This window comes from Panulirus ornatus, chromosome 2, assembly GCF_036320965.1.
Source record: "Panulirus ornatus isolate Po-2019 chromosome 2, ASM3632096v1, whole genome shotgun sequence".
Lineage (NCBI taxonomy): Eukaryota > Metazoa > Arthropoda > Malacostraca > Decapoda > Palinuridae > Panulirus > Panulirus ornatus.
The window spans coordinates 25,001,979-25,016,261 of record NC_092225.1 but is presented as its reverse complement, the minus strand read 5'-3'; the positions used below and the strand labels follow the sequence as shown (position 1 = coordinate 25,016,261).

The 14,283-nt window shown below is 40.5% G+C and overlaps 1 protein-coding gene across 2 annotated transcripts in view; it reads right to left on the bottom strand.

Annotated features, from left to right (window-relative positions):
• Nucleotides 1-24: 24 nt before the first annotated feature.
• Nucleotides 25-14,283, bottom strand: part of LOC139754501 (son of sevenless homolog 1-like) — a 147,270-nt gene continuing 133,011 nt past the window's right edge. For both annotated transcript variants that reach the window (XM_071671785.1, XM_071671794.1), the window contains one exon: nucleotides 25-12,350. In XM_071671785.1, coding sequence (XP_071527886.1) covers nucleotides 12,229-12,350 — 122 coding nt within the window. In that variant the 3' untranslated portion in view covers nucleotides 25-12,228. The remainder of the gene's footprint in view (nucleotides 12,351-14,283) is intronic.

Genomic DNA, 14,283 nt, shown 5'->3' with positions numbered 1-14,283 from the left:
TTTCAGGATAAGAAAATACCAATATTTGTCTGACTAATTTGATGTTATTATAGGACTTATTGTTAACAAATATATAAATATGTACACAATCTTGCTACAAACTATTTTTCTGTCTTTTGTAACAAGATACAATAGGAATCTTTACACAGCATGGAATTGTTAGCTTGATGGGGGCAACCCTGGCCTGGCTTGTGCTTTGTGGGACCTCACCAGCTTGGCCCATTTTTCTAAATATTAGACATGAGTCAAAGAATTCAGGCTACATTGTACCTGGAATGAATGCCTTACTCTGGGATATCTGTCAGTACAAGGGATAGTACAATGTAGCCTCAGTCTTTTAATCTTTGTAGCCAGCTGGTTACTTTAAAATAGACATTACTACTGATAGGTAAACTTTTAAATTATTCATGCTGATGGACTCCCCCATGTTAAATCAGGACACACGGGTTTTCAGTCTCACATGCCGGTAGTCTGCCCCCAAACACATCACAGATATAATCTCGTCTCCATTGCTACCTCAGTTATCAAACCATTGGTCGTGCATCAGTTATATCCAAGTACTGTTAATGGTCATCAGTGTGTCCACAAAAAAGCACAAGCCTTGATTATTTGTGGTGTTTACTTGTCAGTACTTATGACCTGTGTAATACTGAGTTTGCAAGCTTGGAGCAGGTATTTACTGAAAAATAAAGAAATGATAATGGCTGAGCACCAATAATCCCTAACAATGATTGTGGACCCAGCCTTCCTAGCCTCCCACTGCCATTCTGCCCTGACTAGATGATGTATAGTATATTTCCTCAAGGGAAAACTGCATCACTCACCTATTTCCCACCTGAATATTCTAATGAGTTAAGATAATTCTCTTATTTTATATTATCACAAATCAGGCATAGCTTTAAAAGCAAGAATTGCAATTATGAAACATGACCCAGTCTAATTTAAGTCAAGAAAATGTTACTGAACACATTATCATGCAAGCCTGGGTCATACTATGTCACATCACTCTGTCCCTGTACAGACAAGCCCATGTAGAGTAATGTGAGGTAACATCTTTATACATCCCAAGTCTGCATGAAATTGTGAAAGAACATGAAGATGTATACAAGGAATTAGCGAACATTGAATAAATATAAACAAAAAGCTGCACACTTTGTGACATTGCCAATTAGGCATTTGCCATAATGACAGCAACTGGATACATCAACTGAAATACACTATTTTAATTCACATGCTATGGCTCGTTGGAATGCTCAATATACTAGGCACTTTTAGCTTGGACTCCTAAGAGGTAATTTTTCAATTTCATAACCCCATGATAATAATAATAATAATAATAATAATAATAATAATCGTCATAATAACAATAATAATATACAATAATATTGCAATAATACTATAAACAATAATACTAATAAAATAAAATCAAAATATATTTTATGAAAGGAACCTAAGCATTGAAAACATTACTTGGTAAATAATCTAAACCCCTTGTAAAAATGTCTGGATATAGTGCTTTTGACTAACCAGACAGATGTGTATAACGTACTAGTAAGAATGCTGCTGGAATAACCATTCCAAAAGGTAAGAATGCTGCTGGAATTTCCATTCCATTTCACAGTCCTTCATTAGACCCAAAAGTAATCAAATGAACAACAGCTATAAACCACTTTGAAAAGTTCAAAAAGGTTTAATAAAGGTGGAAACAGACATTTTGAGCAACTGCATACAACCTAGTCTACTTGGAAACGAGCATAGCAGCAACTATAAATACTACTGAAATGACAGTCATTTATTCACCTTGGTACAGTCGAACCTTTTTTATACATTTTTCATATTGTTATTCTATGATAAAAGTTTACCATCATTACACAGTACATGGTAATATTATGTATGAAGATATTCAGGAACCCTTCTCCCCAATATATATATATATATATATATATATATATATATATATATATATATATATATATATATTCCCTCAAAGGCTCAGTCCTCTGTTCTTAACACTACCTAACAATTGTGAGTCAGTTGTTGTTCGCTGATGATATAGCGGTGGTGGCTGATTCGGGTGAGAAATTGCAGAAGCTGGTGACTAAGTTTGGTAAAGTGTGTGTAAGAAGCAAGCTGAGAGTAAATGTGAATAAGAGCAAGGTTATTAGGTACAGTAGGGTTGAGGGACAAGTCAATTGGGAGGTAAGTTTGAATGGAGAAAAACTGGAGGAAGTGAAGTGTTTTAGATATCTGGGAGTGGATGGAACCATGGAAGCGGAAGTGAATCATAGGGTGGGCGAGGGAGTGAAAGTTCTGGGAATGTTGAAAAATGTGTGGAAGTCGAGAACTAACGTTCTTAGAAAGCAAAAATGGGTATGTTTGAAGGAATAGTGGTTCCAACAATGATATATGATTGCGAGGCATGGGCTATAGGTAGAGTTGTGCAGAGGAGGGTGGATGTGCTGGAAATGAGATGTTTGGGGACAATATGTGGTGTGAGGTGGTTTGATCGAGTAAGTAATGAAAGGGTAATAAAAAGAGTGTGGTTGAGAGAGCAGAAAAGGGTTTTGAAATGGTTTGGTCACATGGAGAGAATGAGTGAGGAAAGACTGACGAAAAGGATATATGTGCCAGACGTGGAGGGAACAAGGAGAAGTGGGAGACCAAATTGGAGGTAGAAAGATGGAGTGAAAAAGATTTTGAGTAATCGGGGCCTGAACATGCAGGAGGGTGAAAGGCGGGCAAGGAATTGAGTGAACTGGAACAATGTGGTATACCAGGGTCAACATGCTGTCAATGGATTGAACCAGGGCATGTGAAGCGTCTGGGGTAAACCATGGAAAGTTTTGTGGGGCCTGGATGTGGAAAGGGAGCTGTGGTTTCAGTGCATTATACATATATATACATATATTTTGTTTTTGTTTTTTTTGTTTATTTATTATACTTTATCGCTGTCTCCCGCATTAGCGAGGTAGCGCAAGGAAAACAGACAAAAGAATGGTCCAACCCACCCACATACACGTGTATATACATAAATGCCCACACATGCACATATACATACCTATACATTTCAACGTATACATACATATACATACACAGACATATACATATATATACCTGTACATATTCATACGGGCTACCTTCGCTCATTCCTGCCACACATGAAATGGCACCCCCTCCCCCACGTGTGTGCGAGGTATCCCTAGGAAAAGACAACAAAGGCGACAATCATTCACACTCAGTCTCTAGCTGTCATGTCTTCTAATGCACCGAAACCACAACTCCCTTTTCACATCCATGCCTCACAAAACTTTCCTTGGTTTACCCCAGACACTTCACACACACACAAATACGTATTCCCTGCGTGTCGCAGAAGGCAACTAAAAGGGTAGGGAGCGGGTGGCTGGAAATCCTCCCCTCTTGTTTTTTTTTTTTTAATTTTCCAAAAGGACAGAGAAGGGGGCCAGGTGAGGATGTTCCCTCAAAGGCCCAGTCCTCTGTTCCTAACGCTACCTCGCTAACGCAGGAAGTGGCGAATAGTTTGAAAGATAGAAAGAAAGAAAGAAATATATATATATATATATTTCTTTCTTTTAAACTATTCGCCATTTCCCGCGTTAGCGAGGTAGCATTAAGAACAGAGGACTGGGCCTTTGAGGGAATACCCTCACCTGGCCCAATTCTCTGTTCCTTCTTTTGGAAAATTAAAAAAAAAATGAGAGGAGAGGATTTCCAGCCCCCCGCTCCCTCCCCTTTTAGTCGCCTTCTACGACACGCAGGGAATACGTGGGAAGTATTCTTAATCCCCTATCCCCAGGGATAATATATATATATATATATATATATATATATATATATATATATATATATATATATATATATATATATATATATCTGCTGACTGTGAGCCTGACGGGAAAAGACCAGTGTAGACCCTGTTGCTCACCAACGTGAGACGAGGGTTATTCAAGTACATAGTATTCGACGTCATTTCCCTAAGGGGCGATCATAGCCTAGCGGTAGCACTCCCGCTGCTGTACGAGGGTCCCAGGTTCGATCCTGGCTGTTGGAGGTTTGTGTGTTATGATATAAATACATAAAATATTTTTCATACTTGTTCATCATTTCCGCATTAGTGACTTAGTGCCAAGAACAAAGGCAACATCCGCTCACATCCATTCTCTAGCTGGCATGTTGTGTAAAGCACTGAAACCACAGTTCCCTATCAATATTTAGGCCCCACACACCTTTCTTATATATATATATTTCATTTATTCATTATACATAAATGCTGTTTCATGCATCAGCGAGGTAGCATTAGAAACAAAGAAGGACCCATCCACTCATATACACACATATATACATAAATGCCCATATACATATCAACATATACATACATAGACATATACATGTACATATTCATACTTGCTTGCCCTCATCTGTTCCTGGCACTAGTCTGCCCCGGAAGAAACAGCATCACTACCCCCTGCTTCAGCAAGTTAGCGACAGGAAAACAGACAAAAAAAGCCACATTCATTCACACAGTCTCTATCCCTGGGGATTGGGGAGAAAAAACTTTCCACGTATTCCCTGCATGTCGTAAAAGGCGACTAAAAGGGGAGGGAGCAGGGGACTGGAAATCCTCCCCTCCAGTTTTTACTTATCCAAAGTAAGGAAAAGAAAGGGGTCCAAGTGAGGATTTTCCCTCTTAGGCTCAGTCCTCTGTTCTTAACATTACCTCGCTAACATGGGAAATGGCATGTGAAGAGTCTGGGGTAAGTTACTGAAAGGTCTGTGGGACCTGGATGTGGAAAGGGAGCTGTGGTTTGGTGCAATGCATTTCAAAGAGTAAATGTGGCCTTTTTTTTCCTTTTGTCTTCCTGGCACAACTTTGCTGTAGGGGGGGGTCTATTTCCTGTGTGGCGGGGTAGCAACAGGAATGGATCAAGAAAGTATATATATACATGTGTATATATGTATGTGTCTGTGTATGTATATATACGTTGATATGTATATGTATGTGCGTATGGGCATTGTATATGAGTGGTTGAGCCAATCTTCGTATGTTTCCTTGCGCTACCTCACTGACGCAGGAAACAGCAGTCCTGAGGACCAACTTATATGAAAGAGTCCTGGTGTTACCTAAGACCTCTTTCTGAAGGCTCCTAGAGCCCAAGGCTGCACTACTTCCAGTAACATTGAAAAAGGTCTCCTCTGGAGTGAGGAGTATTTTGACAGGACTGTAATTTCACTGATACATTCTTGCCAAAGGTGACTTCACATGCTGTGTAACTTCTTATAGGATGCCCAGTGACACCTTTACATGTGTGTATGTGTGTGTGTGTGCACATGAGAATACAAATAATCAACTATATGTGCTGTAATAGGAGAAAGTTTTACAGTAATGGAAAACATCTGTAGAACATTTTCTATCACATAACTTCTCAGATATATGTATGCTGTCTGTACTAACCATGGCCTCAAACTTTCTATTTTTTTTCATTGACCAATCTCATACTATAAAAGTACTGACATTATTTAAATCTTTTGTAGTATGTGTTTCCATAATATATTATGTCCTCTGGCTGATCTAACCCTACAACTTGCAAAGTTCTGTTTTACTGTCCACATCTTCAGTCTGTTTTAGGATCTTAAAGGAGTGTGTTCTTGGACACTGCCTTCTTTTGGTTACACTATAAGTGAAGAATCAGCTTTTGTGAACCTGTATCACAATTTATGAAAGACAATGCAGGACAGAGCACAGCCTTGGAGCCCCTGGATAGGGGTCCTGGGGTTGTATCAATAAAAATAAAAATAATAATAATAAATAATAGCAATAATAATGTGAAGCATTAGGGAAAAATCATGGAAGGGTCTGTGAGGCCTGACTGGAGAGAGGGTTCTGGTTTTGGTGCATTAAGCATAACAACTCGAGAGTGGAAGTGAGCAAAGGAGGCCTTTCTTTGTCTGTTCCTGGGACTATCCGCTAATGCAGTGAATGACAAACATGCATGAACAATAACGATAACAGGAGGTACTTAGGGAAGCAGTGCTGATCTATGAGAGAAATGTTTGGCCTGCAAAAGGTAGTAAGTACACATGTGAGAAAGGGGAGGTTGCTAGTGAAAAAGAAAAGGGTGTTGTATATGTATGTTTAACTTACAGGGAAGGAGTGTGAGTTATTGGAAGATGTACCAGAGAAAGCAGCAGGAGTTCAAAAGGCAGGTGAAGGTGCAGAGTCAAGATGAGATCACATGAAAGTAGGGGTATCAGTAAACTTCAGGGAGACTAAGAAAATGTTTTGAAATGAGATTAATAGTGAAGATAAACATGAGAAAATATGGGAGCATCAGTGAAAGGGGCAAATATGGAAATAAGTAGTAACAGGCAGCAATGAGGTGAAGAGGAAGAGCGTATATTTTGAAAAACTCTTAAAAGAATTTGGTGATGGGGTGACAGATGTAGGCTGTCTGGGTAGGGAGATCTAAGAAGTGATAAATTTGCTAACTAGTGTTGCAAAGTAGCTGGAGTGGATGGTATTGCAGTAAAATTTCTCAAGAAAGGAGGTGACTATGATAAAGATTTGTTATATAAGATTTTCCATGTTTGTATGGCTCATGGTGAGGTTCCCAAGGATTGGCAGAATGCCTGCATAGTGCCAGTGTATAATGGCAAGGAAGACAAAAGTGAATGTTGAAATTTTATATGTAAGCTTTTGAGAGTACCTAGTTAGTTGTACTGGAGAATGATTAAGAGGGTGGTGGCATGAATAGAACATTACATGGGTGGAACAATGTGGCTTTAGGTGTGATCGAGGATGTGTGGATCAGGTGTTTGCTTTGAAGGATGTGCGTTAGAAATACTTAGAGAAACTGAAGGATTTGCATATGAAATTTGGGATCTGGAGAAAGAGTATGATATAGTTAGCAAAGATGCTCTGCAGAAAAAGTAACAAATATATATGGTGTGGGAGAAAGGCTGCTAGAAGTAGTAAAAATTTTTTATGAACAGTAAAGTGTGACAACAGGAAGAGAGATGAGGGAGTGCTTCCAGATGAAGATGAGTCTGTGGAAGGGATGTATGATGTCACCATGGCAGTTTAGTTTGTTTATGGATTGGGTGGTGAGGGAGTTGATGCAAAGGTTTTGGAGAAATGAGTACATCTACAGTCTGTTGGGGGGAGGAGGGCCGGGGAGATGAGATGGTTGTTGTTTGATGGTGACAGCAATGGTGGCAAATTTGAGTGGGAAAATGCTGAAGCTGGTGTCAGGGTTTGGGAGTTAGTGTGAAAGGAGGAGCAGGAGAGTAAATAAGAATAAAAGAAAGGCTATTATCAGTGGAGAGAGAAAAGTTCAGGTTAGTTGGAATGTGAGTTTGAATGGAGAAGAATTGAGGGAAGTGGGGTGTTTTAGATACCTGGGAGTAGACATGGCAGTGAATGGAACTTTGGAAGCTGAAATAAGCAAGAGGGAGCATGAAGAGTCCAAGGTCCTGGGCACAACGAGGAATGTGGAAAGAGAGGTCACTGTCTGTCTGGGTAAAGCTGCGTAAAACTGTATACTAGTCCTGGTTCAACAGTGTTTTATATATATATATATATATATATATATATATATATATATATATATATATATATATATATATATATATAAACCATGGAAAGCTGTGTGGGGCCTGGATGTGGAAAGGGAGCTGTGGTTTCGGGCATTATTGCATGACAGCTAGGGACTGAGTGTGAACGAATGAGGCCTTTGTTGTCTTTTCCTAGCGCTACCCCGCACACATGAGGGGGGAGGGGGATGGTATTCCATGTGTGGCGAGGTGGCGATGGGAATGAATAAAGGCAGATAGTGTGAATTGTGTGCATGGGTATATATGTATGTGTCTGTGTGTGTAATATATAAGTGTACATTGAGATGTATAGGCATGTATATTTGCATGTGTGGACGTGTGTGTATATACATGTGTATGGGGGTGGGTTGGGCCATTTCTTTCGTCTGTTTCCTTGCGCTACCTCGCAAACGCGGGAGACAGCGACAAAGCAAAATAAATAAATAAATAAAAATATATATATATATATATATATATATATATATTATCCCTGGGGATTGGGGAGAAAGAATACGTCCCACGTATTCCCTGCGTGTCGTAGAAGGCGACTAAAAGGGAAGGGAGCGGGAGGCTGGAAATCCTCCCCTCTCAGTTTTTTTTTTTATTTTCCAAAAGAAAGAACAGAGAAGGGGGCCAGATAAGGATATTCCCTCAAAGGTCCAGTCCTGTGTTCTTAACGCTACCTTGCTAACGCGGGAAATGGCGAATAGTATGAAAATATATATATATATATATACCCTGGGGATAGGGATAGGGGATTAAGAATACTTCCCACGTATTCCCTGCGTGTCGTAGAAGGCGACTAAAAGGGGAGGGAGCGGGGGGGGCTGGAAATCCTCCCCTCTCGTTTTTTTTTAAATTTTCCAAAAGAAGGAACAGAGGGGGCCAGGTGAGGATATTCCAAAAAAGGCCCAGTCCTCTGTTTCTAACGCTACCTCACTAACGCGGGAAATGGCGAATAGTTTGAAAGAAAAGAAAAGAAGAAATATATATATATATATATATATATATATATATATATATATATATATATATATATATATATATGCTCTGTGGAAGGTATTAAGAATATATGGTGTGGGAGGCAAGTTGTTAGAAGCAGTGAAAAGTTTTTATCGAGGATGTAAGGCATGTGTACATGTAGGAAGAGAGGAAAGTGATTGGTTCTCAGTGAATGTAGGTTTGCGGCAGGGGTGTGTGATGTCTCCATGGTTGTTTAATTTGTTTATGGATGGGGTTGTTAAGGAGGTGAATGCAAGAGTTTTAGAAAGAGGGGCAAGTATGAAGTCTGTTGGGGATGAGAGAGCTTGGGAAGTGAGTCAGTTGTTGTTCGCTGATGATACAGCGCTGGTGGCTGATTCATGTGAGAAACTGCAGAAGCTGGTGACTGAGTTTGGTAAAGTGTGTGAAAGAAGAAAGTTGAGTAAATGTGAATAAGAGCAAGGTTATTAGGTACAGTAGGGTTGAGGGTCAAGTCAATTGGGAGGTGAGTTTGAATGGAGAAAAACTGGAGGAAGTGAAGTGTTTTAGATATCTGGGAGTGGATCTGGCAGCGGATGGAACCATGGAAGCGGAAGTGGATCATAGGGTGGGGGAGGGGGCGAAAATTCTGGGAGCCTTGAAGAATGTGTGGAAGTCGAGAACATTATCTCGGAAAGCAAAAATGGGTATGTTTGAAGGAATAGTGGTTCCAACAATGTTGTATGGTTGCGAGGCGTGGGCTATGGATAGAGTTGTGCGCAGGGGGATGGATGTGCTGGAAATGAGATGTTTGAGGACAATGTGTGGTGTGAGGTGGTTTGATCGAGTAAGTAACGTAAGGGTAAGAGAGATGTGTGGAAATAAAAAGAGCATGGTTGAGAGAGCAGAAGAGGGTGTTTTGAAATGGTTTGGGCACATGGAGAGAATGAGTGAGGAAAGATTGACCAAGAGGATATATGTGTCGGAGGTGGAGGGAACGAGGAGAAGAGGGAGACCAAATTGGAGGTGAAAAGATGGAGTGAAAAAGATTTTGTGTGATCGGGGCCTGAACATGCAGGAGGGTGAAAGGAGGGCAAGGAATAGAGTGAATTGGAGCGATGTGGTATACCGGGGTTGACGTGCTGTCAGTGGATTGAATCAGGGCATGTGAAGCGTCTGGGGTAAACCATGGAAAGCTGTGTAGGTATGTATATTTGCGTGTGTGGACGTATGTATATACATGTGTATGGGGGTGGGTTGGGCCATTTCTTTCGTCTTTTTCCTTGCGCTATCTCACAAACGCGGGAGACAGCGACAAAGAAAAAAAAAAAAAAAAATATTTGAGAAGAGGGTGCATTGAAATGGTTTGGTTACATGGAGAGAATGAGTGAGGAAAGATTGACAAAGAGGATATATGTGTCAGAGTTGGAGGGAATGAGAAGTGGAAGACCAAGCTGGAGGTGGAAGGATGGAGTGAAAAAGATTTTGAGCGATCGGGGCCTGAACATACAGGAGGGTGAAAGGCATGTGAGATATAGAGTGAAATGGAACAATGTGGTATACCGGGGTCGACGTGCTGTCAATGGATTGAACCAGATCATGTGAAGCGTTTGGGGTAAGGAAAAGGAAGCTGTGGAAAGGAAGCTGTGGTTTCAGTGCATTACACATGACAGCTAGAAACTAGGTGTGAACTAACGTGGTCTATGTTGTCTTTTCTTAGCGCTACCTCCCGCGCACGCAGGGGGAGGGGGAGTGCCATTTCATGTATGGCAGGATGGCGGCAGGAATGGATGAAGGCAGCATGTATTAATATGTACATGTGTATATATGTCTGTGTATGTATACGTTGAAATGTATAGGTATGTATATGTGTGTGTGTGGGTGTTTATGTATATACATGTGTATGCAGGTGGGTTGAGCCATTCCTTCGTCTGTTTCCTTGCGCTACCTCGCTAACACAGGAAACAGCGACAAAGTTATTATATAATAAATAAATAAAATATATATCCCTGGGGATAGGGGAGAAAGAATACTTCCCATGTATTCCCTGCGTGTCGTAGAAGGCGACTAAAAGGGGAGGGAGCGGGGGGCTGGAAATCCTCCCCTCTCGTTTTTTTTTGATTTTCCAAAAGAAGGAACAGAGAATGAGGCCAGGTGAGGATATTCCCTCAGAGGCCCAGTCCTCTGTTCTTAACACTACCTTGCTAACGCGGGAAATGGCGAATAGTATGAAAGAAAAAAAGAAGAAATAAAATATATATTATCCCTGGGGATAGGGAAGAAAGAATACTTCCCATGTACTCCCTTTGTGTCATAGAAGGCAACTAAAAGAGGAGGGAGCAGGGGGCTGGAAATCCTCCCATCTCGTTTTTAGTTTTCCAAAAGAAGAAACAGAGAAGGGGGGCCAAGTGAGGATATTCCCTCAAAGGCTCAGTTCTCTGTTCTTAATGCCGCCTCGCTAAAGCGGGAAATGGCAAATAGTATGGAAAAAAAAGAAAATGTATGTATGTGTGTGTATATGGGCATTTATGTATATATATGTGTATATGAGTGGATGGGCCATTCTTCATCTGTTTACTGGCGCTGATGCAGGAAACAGCAATTATGTATCATAAAAAAATAAAAACAATATCTTTCAATTGTACTGACTGAAACTTTCAGCCTAAAATACTTACTACAATCATCTATATACCTTACATACAATTTTCAGTGCAGATACTCACTCCATTACAAAATATCTGTGCACAATGCAATAAAACCTCATAAACACAATATGAATACTGTATAAGTGAAGGCTGACTGTCACTGTGTCAGAAGCCCAAGAATAAAAATATAACATAACCCAACTATGTCTTAATCTTCAGCAAGGCATAAAACAACTTTAGTTGCCAATTACTCAGATTTAAGGTATGTTTTGTAACGATGAAAATGGCCTCTGCTTCCCCTATGATAGAAAACAGTTATAGCCCAGTGTTCATCAAAAGGAAAATGCAATAACTGCAAAATCTCATACAATTTAGCAACTGGCAATGTAATGCATACAGTATTTCATTATAAAAAAGTTTCACATCTACTGTAGAAACAAAGTATATCAAATTATCTTCAACCACTCTTCTCTTTGTATATAGGAATTAAAGAATTCCGTTCAACCAGTATATTTGGTGTTTCGTCCTTCAAAAACAACAGCTTTTGAATGGGTTCAGCAGTTAAGAATTAAATTTTTCTACAAAATTGTCTTTACATGATTCACAGCCTTGCCTACTCTATATGAGAGCAGCAACTGTAATCCTGCAAGATTTACTCCTGAGCTTGAAAGTCACTTACATACCCACACACAAATCCTAAAAATACTATTTCATTAGATATAGATTGTGAAATAAAGGAATTCCCCTGCAGTTATGGAAACACTGGGCACTGTAACAGAGCTCTAAGGTAGCAAAACTTTCTTTGGCAGTGTTACAAATTGATTTTTCTGTATGTTTTAGAGCATTCAGCTGTAAACTCAAAGATCATGAAGTGGTTTCAGTAGAATAGTAAGCAAATATGAAAAAAAAAAAAAAATCTTGCAGCCACAACAAAGCTTAGATACATAAGGGCTCTTAAGTGGCCAGATACTGTATCTACTACATGGCTGAGGAAACCTAAGTAAGGGGGCTGGGTCTAGGAGTGGTGCTGGTCGTAGGTAAAAGAGAACGTCTGACGATTTGAGAGCCTGGGCGGTGGAGTGGGTGGGTGGTCATTAGGGTCAGCTTGAGTGTCGTTCATGCTACTTCCTGGTAGTCCTAGGGGAAAAAATGCCTAATTAGGAAATAATTCTGTCATAAAATATCAGTGACTGTAATTAGAAAGGTTACTTTATATAGAATTTTATATCAAATCATAGTATATATGTCATGATAAATTCAAAGAAATGATGAAATAATTTAGCAATCTTTATATATTATTTATTTATTTATTTTGCTTTGTCGCTGTCTCCCGCATTTGCGAGGTAGCGCAAGGAAACAGAAGAAAGAAATGGCCCAACTCACCCCCATACACATGTATATACACACACGTCCACACACGCAAATATACATACCTATACATCTCAATGTGCACATATATATACACACACAGACACATACATATACACCCATGCACACAATTCACACTGTCTGCCTTTATTCATTCCCATCGCCACCTCGCCACACATGGAATACCATCCCCCTCCCCCCTCATGTGTGCGAGGTAGCACTAGGAAAAGATAACAAAAGCCCCATTCGTTCACACTCAGTCTCCAGCTGTCATGCAATAATGCCCGAAACCACAGCTCCCTTTCCACATCCAGGCCCCACACAACTTTCCATGGTTTACCCCAGACGCTTCACATGCCCTGATTCAATCCACTGACAGCACGTCAGCCCCGGTATATCACATGGATCCAATTCACTCTATTCCTTGCCAGCCTTTCACCCTCCTGCATGTTCAGGCCCCGATCACTCAAAATCTTTTTCACTCCATCTTTCCACCTCCAATTTGGTCTCCCACTTCTCCTCGTTCCCTCCACCTCTGACACATATATCCTCTTGGTCAATCTTTCCTCATTCATTCTCTCCATGTGCCCAAACCATTTCAAAACACCCTCTTCTGCTCTCTCAACCACGCTCTTCTTATTTCCACACATCTCTCTTACCCTTACATTACTTACTCGATCAAACCACCTCACACCACACATTGTCCTCAAACATCTCATTTCCAGCACATCCACCCTTCTGCACACAACTCTATCCATAGCCCACGCCTCGCAACCATACAACATTGTTGGAACCACTATTCCTTCAAACATACCCATTTTTGCTTTCCGAGATAATGTTCTCGACTTCCACACATTCTTCAATGCTCCCAGGATTTTCGCCCCCTCCCCCACCCTATGATTCACTTCCACTTCCATGGTTCCATCCGCTGCCAGATCCACTCCCAGATATCTAAAACACTTTACTTCCTCCAGTTTTTCTCCATTCAAACTTACCTCCCAATTGACTTGACCCTCAACCCTACTGTACCTAATAACCTTGCTCTTATTCACATTTACTCTTAACTTTCTTCTTTCACACACTTTACCAAACTCAGTCACCAGCTTCTGCAGTTTCTCACATGAATCAGCCACCAGCGTTGTATCATCAGCGAACAACAACTGACTCACTTCCCAAGCTCTCTCATCCTCAACAGACTTCATACTTGCCCCTCTTTCCAAAACTCTTGCATTCACCTCCCTAACAACCCCATCCATAAACACATTAAACAACCATGGAGACATCACACACCCCTGCCGCAAACCTACATTCACTGAGAACCAATCACTTTCCTCTCTTCCTACACGTACACATGCCTTACATCCTCGATAAAAACTTTTCACTGCTTCTAACAACTTACCTCCCACACCATATATTCTTAATACCTTCCACAGAGCATCTCTATCAACTCTATCATATGCCTTCTCCAGATCCATAAATGCTACATACAAATCCATTTGCTTTTCTAAGTATTTCTCACATACATTCTTCAAAGCAAACACCTGATCCACACATCCTCTACCACTTCTGAAACCACACTTCTCTTCCCCAATCTGATGCTCTGTACATGCCTTCACCCTCTCAATCAATACCCTCCCATATAATTTACCAGGAATACTCAGCAAACTTATACCTCTGTAATTTGAGCACTCACTCTTATCCC